General features: G+C 43.7%; 1 protein-coding gene across 2 annotated transcripts in view; it reads right to left on the reverse strand.

The window, feature by feature from the left end:
- The window catches only part of TMEM209 (transmembrane protein 209), a 22665-nt gene continuing 4480 nt past the window's right edge, over positions 1-18185 (reverse strand). For both annotated transcript variants that reach the window (XM_006265135.4, XM_059725716.1), the window contains exons 5-15: positions 15926-16161; positions 15100-15304; positions 12835-13010; positions 11271-11342; positions 9198-9294; positions 7873-7998; positions 7258-7355; positions 4646-4760; positions 4439-4536; positions 2985-3058; positions 1-2117 (exon numbers count right to left, since the gene is read on the reverse strand). In XM_006265135.4, the coding sequence (XP_006265197.1) occupies positions 2063-2117; positions 2985-3058; positions 4439-4536; positions 4646-4760; positions 7258-7355; positions 7873-7998; positions 9198-9294; positions 11271-11342; positions 12835-13010; positions 15100-15304; positions 15926-16161 (1352 nt within the window). In that variant the 3' untranslated portion in view covers positions 1-2062. The remainder of the gene's footprint in view (positions 2118-2984; positions 3059-4438; positions 4537-4645; positions 4761-7257; positions 7356-7872; positions 7999-9197; positions 9295-11270; positions 11343-12834; positions 13011-15099; positions 15305-15925; positions 16162-18185) is intronic.

Below are 18185 nucleotides of genomic sequence, written 5' to 3' on the forward strand. Positions count from 1 at the left end.
TTTAAACAAGGCAGCCCCGTTTAATATAGGCACTGAATCAAACATTTTCTTAACAGTCTGATCTCCAAGTAATGATCCTAACTTTTTGGCAAAAGTATTGTGTGCAACAACTTGTAGGCCCCACAACAAACAGGGATCCAGCTGATGCCAAAAAACGCCAGGTGTCTGCCCAAAACAATAAGTGAACGGTAACAAGACTGAGCACTGGGAAAATGCCAACGCTGTTCTTTCTAACTGCTTGTGTACGCAGGCAATCCAGTTCATACAAAAATGGAAACATGGTACAAGGAACATGAAGTCACAGTACAGCTCATTCAGGTTTTGTATGCTCTGCACATGTCTATCCAGGCAGCACATTTAATGAACCCTGGATGAATATTTTTGGCAGGATTTCAGTGTTTTTGCACTTTGGAGTGACATTAAAATGCCCGGATTTCCTGGCCAGCGTGAGCTGATGGGTAAAACTAAGCGGGCACACCTGTTATAAACTCGCACTTCAGAGGAGTGAATGAAGACCCCTCCCAGAGGGTTTCTGAAATACATCCTCCCTAATATAAAAAGAGTTAAAAACTACACATTTTTAAAACTTCCTGTTTCACCAGGAATTTCAATGGCTTTAGGAACACACCATGACACACATTTAAGCACCTGTTGTTTTTCCAAACTGGTTTTCTAACAAGCAATTAGCTTGCATTATGCACAACTGCTTAGATAACTGTTGAACACCACGTTGGGTTATGTCCAAAGCCAGGATATCCCCATCCATCATCATATAAGCTTCTAAAGGGAGCAGATCTTGCACATGACATGGGTGCTGATTTGATGATCCAACCAGGTGATGTGGCACCCAAAAGCAAGACAGGAGATCAAGTCGCCAGTTTGATTCTTGCTTGTAGGCGATCACTCTCAGCACCAGAGGAGGGAACACCAGGAGGCTTTGTGACCATTTCCCAGCCAAGCTGTGCCCATTTCTGTCGGTTAAAGAGAAATTCCCAGCAACGAAGATCAACTGGGACCAGAATGTGCACCTGAGCTCCTAGGAATATCCTCATGTAAGCATCCTAAAGTGCCCTGAAGCACGTAAGAGACCCCTTTCCATTCCAGACTGGTTTTTACATCTCAGAGAAATATCCTTGAAAAAAAAAATCAAGGATTAGTAGCCGAAACCCCAGTGTGAGAGCTTTAAAAAAAAAAAAAAAAATTTTAAAAAAAGTTTAAAAAAAGTAAACGAAGCTGGGGTACCACAGCATCTGCGCTCAAGTCAGGTGTCACTGCACTCAAAAGAAAAAAAAAAAAAAGTCAAGTTTAAAAGGCACCTCAGTTCTTTTGAGAGCAATCCAAACCAGTGAAGCCTGACTAGTGAGTTAGGTGTGAGGCTTCCTTTCATTTCTCTCTCCAGGGCAGTCACCTTAGAAATGTGGCGGTCTTAGAAAAATCCTGCATACGGGGGCACCTGCGAGGGTGGCCATGAACCTCTCTGATAAGATATGATAAAGATGTTAATTAACAAACAGATTCTCTGAACATCTTGAGCACGTGAGAAATCTGGTTACCATGCGGCCTCCCCTGGAGCTCGTGGATCTTGCATTTGCACCGTCGTAGAAATCAGCAGCAATGTACACCCGTAGCTGGGCGGTCCCAGGCGCACTGCAGGATCCTGCCTTCACACGGTGTAATTGCTGGTGTGGAGGCTGTATCTAACTGAAGTAGCCACAGCAATGAGCTCTGAAAAGCACCTCAGTTAAAAGAACGGTTGAGGCTTGTCAAGTGTGTTTCTTCAAGGCAGGAACTGGTATCGAGGCATCGGATGTGGAATCACAGCGACTTGGAGCACTTCCACGCTCAAATTATTTAAAAAAAAAAAAAAAAGTATATTCTCACAAGAACAAAATATGAAATGTAAACATCTCCTCTGTCCACAAAGCAGAGATAAGTAAGAATTTTGTCCCACAGCAAGTCTATGTTCAAGGCAACGAGTGTATTTCAGCTGCTCAGTTATCTTCGCAGAGGCAGAGGTGTTTCTTACATTTAAGCTGGAGGCCAGCTACAGCAAACAGAGGTATTATTCCCCAAAAATCCACAAAACATTCACTCCTGATAAGCCAAGGTTTACTCGCCTGTAAAGAGAGATGATAATAAAAGATATAAATCCAAAAACAGAGATACCTGAGCAATGACAATAACCATGCTTATCTATAAATTACATTTATTTCAGGGCAGAGGTAGCCGGTCATTTAGTACGCAGAAGACAGCGTTCCCTAGCAGGCTCCACCATACACTGAAGCAGCAGAAAACTCGGTTTTTTTTGTTATGCACATGAATGCCTGCATGAATTTAAGAAGTTTTTAAGTAAAAAGTCTACTTTTATTTCAAAGAGGAGCTAATTGTCCTTGCTTAATCCATTTGGCACTCTTTAGGACTCCCCAAACTTAAGATTTCCTATCCCAGATTTCTGTAGGAAGTTAACTTGCTTGGTAAAAACCAGCTCCCTTATGCTTCTAAGTAGCATATTTCAGTCTCTGCCATGAATTAATCTTTTCTGGAAGAAAGAAGCTGAATTTTCTCCATGGCAGTTCAGTTCAGAGCTCTTGTGTTTGAAGAGGTCATCCTGAACGGCAAACTTTTAACAGTCGCTGGAAACTAAGTGAAAATGGAGGCAGGCTCTGGAGGTACAGATTTAGACCCAAGATCAAAGGAGGCCCTTGTCTTAATCTGATGCTTGGAAAAGAAGAACAAAATATCTGTATTACTGTTAGAAATGCACATTTTAAATTAGGTTGAGCTTTATAACATAAGCTCGGGGGGGATAGCCAGCAATGTCGGGAGAGGCAGAAAGAAAACGGATGCTCAGTGTTCTCTGACTGGAGTCAATGATGATTACAGATTGCTGATGCAGGAGCTTGAGCTAAACTGCTTTTTGGGAGCTTGAAAAGTTTCTGTTCAGAGTCTGCATGAGATGCAGGGAAACAGCACTCAATACCTACCCAAGCATTCCAGATTCTTTTGTCTTTATGATGTACAGGAACATTAGCAAGGTATGGAACATATTGTTTCTGCCCTGAATCCACAGAAGGAGAAGAGAGGGTGAAGATTATGTCACATATAAAATATTCAGCCTGAGCACTCTGCCTAATTTCTAATTTAACAACTTTCGTTTCCTGTCCGAAGTTTCGGCATAGCGGTGCCCTGCACTGTTACAAAATGGCATTTGGGGTATCTTTGTCAAAGCAAACCTCCAGGAATCAAGTTAGTTTTGAGATGCTGTTCACTTGTTCCACTTAGGTAAACACCACATGAAATTATCTTGTAGGGAGGATTATGACCTTCATTTATTTTAAAGGCTGAAACAATTTTCATTCCTTTCTACAAGGGTCCCAGGTTTGGTCAGACTGCATTTATGAACATGTAGCAGAGGTTCAGCTTAACGAGACGTTTCCCCAGCGCTAGCCCCTGCAATTAAGAGGCAGCCACCAGGGAATCAGAACAGAACACTGGTTTAGCTACCTGTTTTAAACATATTCCTTTAATAATCTATGTGTAACAGGGGAAGGTATCACTCAGGTACTTTACTCAGGCACTTCATGTTAATAGCACATTTTAGTAATAAGCCACATGCTAGCATTAGATCATGGTCATATTTTTGTTCTGTGCTAAGCTCTCAGATAGTCCAAAGACAAGTTCCCTACTCAATAAAATTGACTAATCAATAAAATATAGTAGCTAAGATCAGCTAGAGCAAGGGGTGGCAACATTTTTGGCCAGAGTGCCAGTAACACCCGCAACCACTACTTGAAGATGTAGGGGCCTGCCCAGAGCCTGGGGCTGGCTCCAGCAGGCAGCTGGGAGGTACAAGCAGCTGCACCAGGGGCCGTGAAGCCCTGGCCTGGCTCATTGCCAGCGGTGGGTGCATGCCTCAGGGTGCATGCAGGACTGTGCTGCCACAACAAGCATCAGGCCCCTCACAGCTCCCTCCCATCTGAACCAGATATGCATGCACCTGCTGCTAGCAACAAACTGGGCCAGGGCTCCATGGACCCTGGGGCAGAAGCTTGCAGCATCCCAGCTATCTGCCACAGCTGGTGTGGCTCTGGACAGGCCCCTGCTGCTTGCCATGGATCCCAGGCTGCTCGTGGCAGGTGGCAGCAAGGGTGCAAGCAGCTGCTCTGGGGTTTGCAGAGCCCCAGCTCTTCTTGTTGCCAGCAGTGGGGGTACGCGTGCCTCCAAGAGGATGGTGGGGGAGCTACAAGGGGCCCAATCCTTGTTGTGGCACTGCAGCCCCGGCCTCTTCCTTGCAGTCTGCCCCAAGGCGCACGTGCCAACCAAAATGCCTGTGCGCACCATGCTCTGGCATGTGTGCAAGGGGTTGCCAATCCCTGAGCCGGTGTTCAGCTAGCGCATGGTCTTCTTGAGTATCAGAAGAAAGCCAACATGTTCAGACCTTGGGCAGGTTGTAGACATGGCGCTGGTAGATAAGCTCATAGTGGGGAGGGTTGATGCTGCTTTGGTAGATGCAAAACACATTCTCATTGGAAATGTCTGTGAAGGAAAAGTTTGAGAGAAAACATGGACTTGAGCGTTACATCATGCTTCAAGCAGTAAATGCCACCTATGCAAATGGATACAAGCCATACAAGAACGCCAATACCTGGCTTATCTGGTGTTTGAACGAAGTGTTGAGAGGTAAACGTTTTGCCATCAGGATACTTAGGATGAGGTGGCAGCCTGGAGTCAAGGTAAGTGCAGAATACGTGCATAATGATCTGGGAGGAAAAAGCAAAAATACACAATGTTGCGCCCATGAGACTGTAGAGCTAAGTGCAACAACAAAGTGATTAATCTTTAATAGGCTCATTTACTAATTAAAGAATCTGCCAGTGGGTGGCTTTACTGCAATTGTGATTTAACCAGGCAAATTTCAAAGGGGCAAGACAATCTAGCATTTAAACCAAGGTACTGCATGGGGCTGAATATTGAAGCAAGATGTTGAGTTTCATTTGCCTTCTGAACGAAATATCGGTCACAATGGGGACAGATCACTTCTGTATGTCAGGTGCTACGCCCAGGTTCACGTGTACGGTGTTTTCATATTGGCATCTCAAAACTCAGTAGCAAATACTGACCACAAATCACTCATTTATTTCAACCCCCTTCCATCACCGTTTGTCAGGGTGTCCTTTACGCAGACAGAGCTAAAACAACTGCACTTCTGTAAACTCCTGGAGGCAAGTGTTTTGCAAAAAAAAGCCTGGCAATCTGATCAACTCTACCCTTTCCCCGAGGAAGATTACTAGAACCAGTGGCTCCTTCCTTTTTAAATTTTCACTATATTTTTAGACTAGTAACTCGTTTGGGTGTCTACATATGAAGCGAGATGTTTAGACTGACAAGATATTTAGGACTTCATGACAGTCTCTTCAATGCAAATCTCCTCTGATTTGTATTGGAAAGAAAAGACAGGCTGAGTTCCAGGATTCTTCTGGCCTTGTGTCAACGAGGGCTTCCCCTTGATAGCTGGCAGATTCCCACTTGGTTCAGGGCATGGGTGTAAAGCATCTTCCCTTGCAGATTCGGGTCAGAGAGCTAGTAGTGATTTTTTGTATTCAGGTTGTATTCAGTGGGTCAATTCTCTGACAAGTATTTTTAACTCACTGCCACAGGGGTTTAAGGTCAGAAGGGACCACTGCAGCATCTAGTTGGATGCTTACATTTCACCTATATAGACCTATATTAAGCTAAAAGGCTTCAGTCAGACAAAAGCAATTCAATCCTCAGCCGACTGAACTGCCTCCCAGAGGCAGAGGATAGGAGAAACCAAAGTGCCATCAAGGTGCTCCGGCAACGGCAGGGTATGCCAGATGATCCCAGCATGTGACCCATCCCCCATGTTAGAGGAAGGCAAAACATCTCCAAGATGATCTGTATGACCCTGAATTCATAAGCAAAATGTGGTCAAACCCTGATGCTTCAAAGAAAGAAAAAAAGTAGCAGAACATATCTGGCCTGTTGTGTAATGGGGTGGAGGGATGAATTTTCTTTCCCCCTGCAGAGAGCGGTTTAACACCCGGAAAACCTGGAATCCGTTATTAATTGCCGTCCTATTGCAAAGCTCCAGGCATTAATAAGCACACTGGGCAATGCACACTACTCTTTTCTCAAGGCCCATCAAGAACAAGACTGACAGCTGGTCCTTTCTGGCAATCACAGCCATGTGGCCTGCTTCCCTTGTACACTCTGGCTGTGAATTTCTCCCAGAAGATGGATTAAGGTGTATCTTTTAAAAAGCTATCTATAAATTCGGTTGAAAGACTTAGAAAGTCATGGCTGTTCCGCTGCTTAATAACCTGTGTAGCTAAGAAATCCAGCCCTTTCCCTGGGATGACTCTGTCCAGCATTCAAACATATATTTCATGCTTTTCTCAGCGAGGTGAAAAAGCCTCCTGCTACCTCATCTCTGCTCCAGGTGTGGGTACCTCTACAAAGTGATTAAAATCATTTCATAGCCTTCTACTCAACATGCTGAAGAAGTTGAGCACCTTAAAATCTCATCCTGTAAACCTTATTTTCTACGTCTTAGAGTATTTGGTGCCCCTCTCCCACCTTTGAGCTGCTTCATTTGAATTTTCGTGTACGTGTCATTTATGATGAAAAATGTTTCAGACGACTGGGCGGAGCAGCACTCCAAGTCCTTCTTTCACTAGGAGATGTATTCCTTCTCTGAGCTGTTCTCACAGATTTTCACAGCAAACAATTCAACTAATGGCCATGAGGCAGAGAGTCCACTTAATCCACATTTATTATTTTCTCAACTCTGTTTAATTTGCCACCTGCTCTGGTGAAGGGAATTAGTCATTTAATCAAGATGAAGGGCTTTCCTTGTACCAGGAGTTATTTGAATGCAGAAGTTTTACTTAATCATTAATTGTTTCTCAGTGTGGTAAAACAGCTGCTGTACTGGAGACAGAATGAGTCAGGCTTGGACCCCACACAACTCTCTGACTGGATTTTCAGCTGCATCTAAATAAGGAATTGACACTGGATTAAGATATGCAATAGCATTTTCATGGTCTATCTGGGGCTACATCCAGTTTACATTATTCTCCTATGTAATCCCATGGAGTGCAATGGGACTAGCCACACAAAGCAAGTGGGATTTAGGATCTGCATACTGCATCTCTGCCTCCTATTCTTACCACTGGCGCCGCAAAATAATGCATTTTAACAGCTAACATCATACCAAGCCAAACTGTGCAAACTTACAGCAGAGTCCGTGGGCAAATCTGTATCCCATTTACGGCCTTTGAAGTCCCCACCTCTATTCCAACAAAATGAACTCATGCAGCCTCCTTGAGAAAGCTCTAAAGGAAAAAGGTATGAAGTTATCACAGGGCAAGAAGTTAAAGGAAGCAACCTCTGATGTCAGTATTAGATACCATGCACCACCTATGGTCCTGTACAACAATACAAACAACTACCACACTTGTACAGTAAGATTTTTAAAAGTCTTCACTAGATTTTCAAAGACACATAAATTGGCAACTTAATTTTACTTGCAATTAAGGCAGGGTAGGAAAAGGTAATGAAAAAAATTAAATCCAACAAGTATTCAAAGCACACATGCAAAAGGTGAATGAGGCAAAGCTGTTTTTAGAGCATATTGAAAGTTACGTGAAGATCGCCTGCCATTAAATCAGGATAAAAAAAAAGTAGAAATTTATTTTCCACTTCCTACTTCTGCTATTAGAAAAGCAGCCTCTTTCATCTACCTGCTGAGACTCAAGTTCAAATGTTGCTGACAGACATGATAATCACTAATACTTGACACAGGGAAATTATGACAAAGCACATTTTTAAGTCTGCACGATGACAAATTACCTTTGATCCTTTCTACCAAATACTCCTGGTTTGGAGTAAGGTCCAGGTACGGCACTATAGCGTTCAGTGTGGGGATAAGTGGAGCTTTAACGAGAGCTGCTTGTTTCAGACTGCTAATGCTGGCTTCTGGAAGACAAAAAGAGACGGCACACGTGATCTCTGGCTGCTGCAAAACACTGAACAGGCTCCTTTACCCAGGTAATAACAGTTACCAAGAGGCAGGATCTTCTTCAGCTAGCTTGCTTGTTGCACTGTGGGGACAGGTCCCAAGAATAACTGGCACACTGTATGACTGATTACTCATGTTACCTGAATGCCCAATTCTGTTCCCAGGGAACTAACTTCAATGGGAGCAAGATTTGTTGTTGTGTTGTCCTTTATGTTTTCATGGCTTACAAAAACTGCTAGACACTGTGAATGTAAAGGAAGACGGTGCCTTTTGCAAAGGGCTTGGAGAGTCTAAGTACAGCCCAGTACACAGTACAAGGAGCCACTGGTTAAGAGATGACTGTTTGACATTTAAAACATGGGCTGGGTGGCCTTGGCAGCACATCAGCGGCAGGGCCAGGCAGCTAGAGGCAGGGCTGTGCTGCTCCTTCTCTCACCCCCTGCTCCCCAGCTGCATTGCACGTAAAGCTTCCAGCTGGATGGGGAGCTGCTCTGGGGCCAAACAGCTGCAAACTGGATCCATCCATGCCTCTGCCACTTCTCCCTGCTCCCCTCCTGCCCCCACCTCTGCGTCCCAGCTGCAAGTAGCTCCCAGCTGGCTGGAAGCCATGCCTGTGCTGCAGCTGGGGGAAGGGGGAGAAGCTGTAGCAGTCCTGACACAGCTGGAAGCTGCCCAGCCCCAGTGTGCACACAGGCAAAACCCTGAGGCTCCATGAGCTGGATACAGGCTCCGTGGGCCAGATCCAGCCCACCGCCATATGTTGCCAACTCCTGCCTTATATGAAGCACAGTGCAGCTTTCCTGCAAAGAGCCCAAAGAGTAAGACTATATACACAAGCAGACTGCCCCAAATATAGCTACTATAAGGCACGGGTGTCCAACGCACAGCCCCTGAGGGGCTAAATTGTGGTCCATGGGCCCCCACCTGGGCACTATTCCCCAACTGTTCCAGCTGCTGCTTTTGCCAGGGGCTCCAGGCTCACCATCTTCCTCCAGCTTCCACTCTGTAGGGGCCAGGGAGCTGGCAGTTGGGGGTTTCAGGGCCCGTAGTGCAGCGTGGCATGGTACAATGGGAGGATGCTTTGTGGGAGGGTGGGGTGGCTCTTACCCCATGTAATCAAGGAAGCCAAACCAAGTGAATTGCAGCATATCTATACCTCCAATCTGCAACTCTGGACATCCCATTCTTCTCAGCTGAGTGCTCACAGAATCAATCTCTTGTACAAGTGGCACTAAGATAGTCTCATTAATCCACTAGGAGAAACAGAGACAGTGAAAAGGTCAGAAGCAACAAGAATACCTATGAGATGCTAGCTTACTCAAAGCAGTATCTTCATTACTGGGAAGACTGCAAGTAAGAGGGTGAACAATAAATGCAACTAAGAGGGCAAAAAATAATGTTATTGTATTAGTGGAGCATCACTTTAAGGTAGGGGCTTGAACAACTATTTAGTCCCTTCTAAAAAGTGTCCAAGTTCAACGAGAAACATCTAGACTAGAGAACATCTCTAGATCAAGATAGAGGCTTTTTGGATAGCTGGAAGAGATCATAAAACGACAGAAAGTAGGGCTGGAAGGGACCTCTGGAGGCCATCTAGTCAATTCCCTGTTCAAGGCAGGACCATCCCTGCATCATCCTAGATGAGTGTTTATCTAAGCTGCTCTTAAATCTTTCAAGAATGGAGATTCCACAAGCTCTCTAGTTAGTCTGCTCCAATGCTTGACCACCCGCATAGTGAGACAGTCCCTCCTAATATCCAAAGTAAATTGCAGTGCCTAAGACTAGACACAGTATTCCAAGTGAGGCATCCTCAGTACCAAATGCAGCAGCAGGATCATTTCCCTTGGTTTGCAAGTGATGCTCTTATTAATACAGCTCAGATGCTATGAACATGCAGAAAGTCATCCATGAACAGGTAAGTTATGGACATGTGAAAGCATAAATTGACATCTGTTTTGAAGGAAGAAGTGCTCTGAAGGAATTTCATTTATGATACTTGCGTGCTGATGGGATTCAAGACCAACGGATCAGCCACACTTCCTCAGCATCTGCACGTCATTATCCACCACTGAATATGGAGGATATTCATCATAATCATAAAAATATGGAAAAAAAAAGGCTGGAAGGGATCTCAGAAGTCATTCAGTCCATCTCCTCCTCAAAGCAGGAACATCGGCTTGTAAACCATCCTAGCCAAATAGTTATGACCTGCATCTAAAAGACTTCCAATGATGGGAACTCCACAACTTCTCTATATAATCTGTTCCAGTGCTTAACCACCCACACAGTGAGAAAATTCTTTCTAATATCCAACCTCAATTTCTCTTGTTGAAATTTAAACCCATAGTTGATCATCATCCTCTTTAAAACAACACTTTCTGTCTTTGAAGACTATCAAATCCTCCCATAGCCCTGTCTTCTCCTGACTCAATCTATTCTTCCATCAAATAATGTTTACTTAGTTTTTACTGCTCTTCTAACTGGCTTAAAAACGACATTCCTCACGGATGCTGTGATCTACAACAAGCTGCAAACTGACAGTAGGTTATTTATTTTACATTAAAGTGCAACTAAATCTGCATTTGCTACAGCACTGTGCTATTATATTTGGATTTTAGCATTTTTCAGCTGTTTTGAACTTTTGGAAAAAGTCAACCTTTGGGCTGGAATTTTCCAAGCTTATGGTGAGTCTAGGTGAACAATTTTGTAATATTTGAGGAAAACTGAGTCATCGGTTTGAGTTGAGGAAGAGGAAAAACAAGTCTGACCGTTTTCACTGCATTTTAAGATCTTTCTGTTTGTAACTCAAACGTGGCTGAACTTTACAATCTGAAGTTTTCAGGATGTCATCAAAACAGAGAAGTCATAAGTGCACGAGTTCAGGTTGAACGTGTGCCTTAGCAGCTGTCTTGCAAGTATGCTGCATGTTAGTCTGTACTTGTGTGAGCACAGACTAATCCTCAAACACACTCTGGAATTATTCCTAGCATCTGTGGCAGCTTGGTATTTTTCCATTTTGCAGTACCTATTCTCATATAATACATTCAAATCAAAAGCAATAGTTTTCTTCAGAATCAAAGATCATTAAGTTATTATTAAAATCTATCAAGTTGATTCCTATTAAAATTGTGCAAATGCTGATTTGCTCACTTTTACTAAAGGGGAGTTCTGTAGAAACAAGGGAAAAGCACTGAAGCTTTAGTCTCTAAAGAGCAATGCTAATACTTACATTTCTGAATTTAGCCGTCCAGGAGTCCATGTGATCAAGCAGTTGTCGATTCATCATTACCCTTGCCCAAACCTATGCAAAAAGAGTTACAGAATGTAAAAGCCTTATTGCAAAGGTCTCAAAAAATGACTGAATACCAAGAAGGGTTTGTTTGTCTTTTTAAAGGAGCTAGGCAATCTTTAAAATTCATTACAACAAACATTAAACCTTGGAGGTTTTAGAATGGTCATACACCACAGGATATATGGTAAGGGAGAAGGTAGGGTAGAGATGCACCTTATAGACTACTCAAATCAGAGACGCATTATCTATAGATAGATATAGATATATAGACACATTTCATATATTATGTGAATTGTATAACTAACTTAAATGTACTAAATCTAAGTGCACTATTTCAATTCCTTTAGCTACACGTATTAGTATAAAATTGGTCTAAGCTAGTAGGATTTCTAAACGATGCATCTTGATGGAAAGGAATCAATGTTTGAAGTAGAGAAAAGGGATGACAATTTTATTATCTGACCCAATTATAAATTAATTTCTTATGTGCAGTATACTTGTTTCTCAGAATTCTGTGAGTGTATATGTATGCAAGACTTCTGCTGTACGTTTAGCTTCTTCAGATACTACATACCAGTTAAGAGGACACTTATAAATCAAAAAAATTATCCATAGTATAAAATGGCAGACAAAAGTTATTCAACAACAGGAATTATGAAGATGACGTTTAACTGCTAGTCTCAAAAAGCTAGGCAGTAAGTTTTATTTTATATTACTATGCAGTTAGTATATTTGTGAAGATCTGGTCAAAATGGTTAAGGGTTAAAAGGCAAAGGGCGTTTACTGACTTCCACTACTTCCTGCAAAATGAATATAAATTTCCCATGGCAGTTATCCTGATGTGCTAAGTCAGGAGTCCATTTTTATTTACTTTACCCCGTATAAAGCAGCGTTGCTTTCTACTGGCAAACATATTTCCAAAATAAGCTGCTCGCATTTGAGTTTGGTGCACATAAAGAAAGCTTTCTTATGAATTGTATCGGGGTGGCAAACTTACCTTGCACCATAGGCCAGGATCTGGACCATGGTGCAAACAGCAGCAGCATCTCCGAGTCCAGCACAGGGTCCGCGATGCAGCTATGGTTTTTACCATGCTTCTCATGCCAGAACCAAAGCTACAATTTCCACTGCATGCTCTCTGTGCTATCTCTGCATGGGACATGGAGCACGGTGTGGCTGCTGCAACACGGGGTGGCAATGGGGTCAGTGGCAAATGGGGCTGCATCAGCCCTCGCTCACCCTCCTGTTGTCATCTACCCTTTCCACTGGGCCCCAAGGGTCCCAGATTCTGCAGCAGGCAATGTCCCCAAACACCCAGTGGCCTGCAGAATGGCTATGCAGGGTGGATCCAACCAACACCCTGAGCTATATAATGCCAGTTCAGTACTATGGCATTTTTCCAACCTCATAAACGTGAGTTATATCCAAGCCTTTGTATATTTATTTTAAAGTTCATAATTGTATCTTTTCCCCTACTGGTTCCCTTCAGTTTTCTATATACCTCTTCTGCAGCCTGTTTAGAACTCATGTCGGCTTCATCTTTGTGTGCTGATGGAGCTTGAGACCTGCAGGCCAGCTGGTACTGGAACTTCCTCAGAATCTGTGCATAATCTCCCATGGAACGGCTGTAGTTCCAGAATGTCGGACTGCTTGAAGGAGAGCTGGAATCTGAACTCCCTGAAATTATCCCCGGAAACAAATAGTTAGTGACTGTTTACTGCCAAACAAACTTTGCGAAGAGAAATTCTTTAGAAAAGTTTCCCCAAGTTTCTGTACTGCAGAGGGCTGCAGAATTCACTGAGCTTTGCTTCACCTCTAATCTATTCAGTGGAAGACTTCATTCTTCATCAGACTTCAAAAAGCACCCTGAGAGAGCTGTTAAGAAGGCAGGTATGTATCAATGGCTTGAGTTGATTGCGCTAATACTGGCATCTATCTGATATACACGAGAAGAGCTGGAATACCTACTAGACATAGCTCTTTACGTCTTTTTCCACCACTAAATAAATACTGTTTAAGAACAACAAAAAGTCCTTCTTCAGATACGTAGGAAGTCAGAGAAAAAATAAGGGAAACACTGGACCCCTGCTGAACAAAATGGGACAGCTGTCAACTGACACCTAAGAGAAATCCAAACTCCTAAACGATTACTTCGTGGTCAGTGTTCCACCAATCCAAGGGTGCTACGCTGCTTGACAGGATACAGGATGATCCAGGTGGAGGTGATCACCCACCAACAGTTGATGAAGATCTCGTGAGGGAACTTCTAGAGAGGCTGGACATTTAAATGTCAGCAGGACTGGACGAATTGCACCCAAGAGTGCAGAAAGAATTGGCTAACGTCATCACATGACCCATGGCAAAACTATTTGAGAATTTGTGGCACTTGGGAGAGGTTCCAGAAGACTGGAAGAGGGCCAGTGTGGTGCCCAAGTCCAAGAAGGGAAGGAAGGAGGATCCAGGGAATTACAGGCCAATCAGTTTGACCTCAATCCCTGTTGTGGGCAGGTCATGCCTGACCAACCTTATTTCCTTCTATGATCAGGTAACACGTCGCCTGGATAAGGGAGATGAGGTTGACATCATATACTTGGGACTTCAAAAAAGCCGTTCACTTGGTCTCCCGTGACATGCTCATGGTAAAATTGGAGAACCGCAGCCTTGATAACTCAATGGTTTGGTGGCTAGGGAGATGGCTCCAAGGTAGGACCCAGAAAGTAATAATAGATGGAACTGAGTCAACATGGCGCTTGGTGACTAGTGGCATTCCTCAGGGTTCAGTACTTGGACCAGTGCTTTTTAACATGTTCATTAATGATTTGGACACAGGTGTTAAAAGTGGACTGGCAAAGTTGGCAGATGACACCAAATTATGGGGGACTGCAGTCACACTAGAGGATAAGCTGGGGATACAGGCTGGACAGGTTTGCAAGGTGGGAAGATCAAAACCTGATGACGTTCAACACTTAAAAGTGTAAGGTGCTCCACCTGGGGAGAAACAACCCACAACACACTTACAGGCTCAGCAGTGCTACACTTACCAGCACCACAACCAAAACAGACCTGGGGGTCTTGACAGACCATACAATGAGCATGAGCCACTAATATGATGCCGTAGCCAGCAAAGCAAACAAAACACTGGCATACATCTACTGATGCATCTCACACAAGACGAAAGAGATCATCCTCCCACTTTCCTCAGTCTTGATGAGGCCACAGCTGGAGTACTGTGTCCAGTTCTGGGCACCACACACACTTCAGGAAGGATATGGAGAAGTTTGAAAAAGTCCAAAGGAGGGCTATGCGTATGGTTAGAGGCATGGACAGCAGGCCATACAATGAGGGGCTGAGACACATGGGCCTGTTTAGCATGGAGAAGAGAAGACTCAGAGGGGACTTGGTGGCAGCCCATCAATATATAAAGGGCTCATATCAGGGACTGGGAGAACATCTGGTTACCAGGGCTCCCCAGGGGAAGACTAGGACTAATGGTCATAAATTGCTAGAACAGCGTTTCCCAACCCCATGTATGCTGTCACACGTGAACAGGTGTGCCATGGAATTTGGGGAGCCACACCAAGTGGTATAATCACCTACTCTGGATATCTTCAAAAAATGCCTCGATGCTCACCTTGCTGGGGTCACCTGATCCCAGCAGTCTTTCCTGCCCAAGCACAGGGGTGCTGGATCTGATGATCTAGAGAGGTCCCTTCCAGCCCCTAACATCTATGAGCGAATCTATGAAACATTGCAGTCATTTATTTACCCAGCTGAACTCGATGCTGTTTCTCCTCTTCACTTCGAAGGAAGCTGTCTAATGATTTTAGTTCTGTCATGTAGTCTTCTTTGCCAGTAGGGGAGTTGTATAGTGTTGGTGAAGAACGGTACCGAGACCTCAGCCCACTGCTTTCTACTGGTCCAATGCTGGTGGGGTACGGCGACCCAGTAGGAGAGGGACTGAAGCCAGATGCCTGTACGAAACAGAACGCACGATTGTGCCATTTTACAAGATTGGAATCCTAATTAACTTTGGTTAGAAATTCAAGTTATTGATCTACACATCCATTTATCTAAGTTGTCATTGCAGTGGTAACTGCTACTAAACTAGATGCTACTTTGGCTTCCATATTTTTTTTTAGGTTTCAGGTGTTTTCTTTAAATTCTGAGCCATACTTCATGTTAGATGGTGTAAAAGCATATAAAATGTTATCAAGAAGAATGGGTGACTCAACTCAGAATACTATTTCCATTCTTGCAAAATGTGTAAATATACAAGGATCTAGGCAATTCAAAAATCATGTTCCACAGTGTACATTACAAGAATCTAACACAGGGGTGGACAATTATTTTGGGTAGAGGGCCGCTTACTGAGTTGTGCCAAGCCATTGAGGGCCACATGACAGGCAGCCCAGGATTATAATTGTATTAATATTAATAAAAATAAATATTAATTTTCTAAATGTTTTAAGGGCCCCATGGGCCGGATAGAATGGCCTGGCAGGCTGCATCTGGCCCGCAGGCTGCATTTTGCCCACCCCTGGTCTAACAAGTAAATTCCAACTTCTTCCAACAAGAGCCCTCATAGTTATTACCTTACTATAGTTGCTACCTGGCGAGTAGGTCACAACAGCGCTGTAGGAACCGCTACTGCCCGCCAGAGAATGTAGCTGAGGACTATATCCAGTGATGCAACCAGTGAATTTTGGGCTGGCACTGGGTGAACGGGATGGGCTGTAACTCAGCACACTCTGACCCTGGATTGGAGGAGAAGGCGTAGAAGGAGGGATTTTCTTTGCTACCAGCTCTCGTGGAGGAGTTGTTTGTACTGCTGCAGTAAGAAGAAAAGCAGAATCAGTAAGGAAGGAGTAGCAGCCTGGATTCCTTTTTTGTCTCAGTTAAGTGTTGTTATTTCTTCACAATACCTCCGGAGACCCTTGCCATTCATGGGGGATACATTCTCATATCCCCCATGAATGGTGAAATCCATGAATCAGGCACTGTGCTCATGAATGCCGTCTGCGTTCTTGAACTCGGTGCTCCCGGTGGCTGGTGGGGGGCACGGCTGCTCTGGCGACGGCAGGAGCCCGGCAGCAGCAAGCGCGGAGCTCTTAAGTGCATTTAGGAAGCAGGTTTGGCATTCACGAATATCTGAAACCACGAATGCTGAACCCGCAAATAGTGAGGGTTTCCTGCACTAAGGAACATGGGGCTGGGGGAGGGGCAGCTTCTGGACCAGAGTCCACTTAATATTGAGACTGGGCCAACCTCCCCCCCGAAAGAAAAAACAAACCAAAACAAAAAAACCCAACAACAACCCCTCCAAAAAAACCAAGATTTAAAAGTGTCATACTTTGCCCCTACGGGGGTAGCAAAGCCCCAGCCAAGAAATCAGGGAAAAGAATGGATAGAGTCAGGTAGAGAGAGACCTGGGCTAAGCTCTGCAGAACTCCCTGCAAAACAAAACCTTGGGCAAACACTTCATCTCAGTCAGTTCCCTATCTGCAAAATGTTGATGAAAACACTTCTCTTCTGCTCTTTATCACATCTGTTCAGACTGAAAGAAAATCAAGTCAGGAACTATGCTACTGAATGTCAGAATACAGTCGAGGTCTACAAGTGTCCCGTTTGAGCTGGGGTTTCTCGGCACTTTATAAACAGAGCAGAATATATAAATAACACCACAAATAACGAGACCACAATCAGTCCTTCCCTTTGGCCAACACAGGAGTATTGCTCATTCTCACCTGCCAGTTCTAATCCTATTCTTTTAAAACTCTTGTTTTATGCCTATGAGCAGCAAAAGATGTTTTAGATTCCACTTTGTCTGATCCAATTTAGAATCTATCTGGTATTAAAACTTCTCTACTGTAGGTTACGTTTGTCAAAGAAATGGCAGAACATTTCACTATCGGGAAATTTTCCTTTTTAAGGACATCTTAATAACAATATTTATATGCACTACCTCCAAAAGTTTCAAACACATGTGGAACATGCTTTCTTTGTGGTTTAGAGAAGTTATACAAATTACATTATTTTTAACTGTATATACTAATTGTTACTACGAAGTCCTTTCAATGTGAAGAGTTCCTTCCAGTCAGACTGGAAAACCAGCATTCTGCATTAACTAAACTTCTCTCATCAGGTTCTTCTAATTTTAGAGGTTTGTTTAGAAACTGAAAAATATTTTATAAAGAAACTGCTTTTTACATTTTCAGTTTTACAATTTAATATTAAGGTTTCCTTCTGCAGTGGGTATTTTACCTACTGGCAAGTTACCATGATTTAAATCTACTCCCTCCAGCTTCACACAAATTGTTACCATGCCCTAGACTGGGGTAGGGGTCAGCAACCTATTAGTAACAGCAGACGAAATTAATGGCGCTAGATCAAAGGCAGACTGCCACATTTGAGCTGGCAGCCACTGCTGCTCCCCTCTGCACCCTACACTGCAGTCAAACTGCTGCCACCTCCCCATACATTGCTGCCAACCTCTTGGCTTCGTGGGCCAGATACAATCACCTGACAGTTCAGGCCACAGATTCCCAACCTCTGCCCCACGTCGTCTATCACAAAGTTGGAGCATCTTTCATTGGTTGTCTATGTCCCAACACAAACCCACCTCTTCTTTTGCCTTTTTTGCTTCACCCTGACTACGTATAATCCTCCTGCTCGTTGCTAAAACCCTGGCCAGTTGGAAGACACATTATGAATCACTGAAATACATGCATTCGCTTGTAGACATTAGACACGCCAATATAAATTAACAGATGTTAAGGCAATAAAGATCATTCGATCAATTAGTCTAACCTCTGCATAATATAAGCTACATATATTCACTCCGTTATTCCCATT

The sequence above is a fragment of the Alligator mississippiensis genome, chromosome 4 (assembly GCF_030867095.1).
Source record: "Alligator mississippiensis isolate rAllMis1 chromosome 4, rAllMis1, whole genome shotgun sequence".
Taxonomy (NCBI): Eukaryota; Metazoa; Chordata; order Crocodylia; family Alligatoridae; genus Alligator; species Alligator mississippiensis.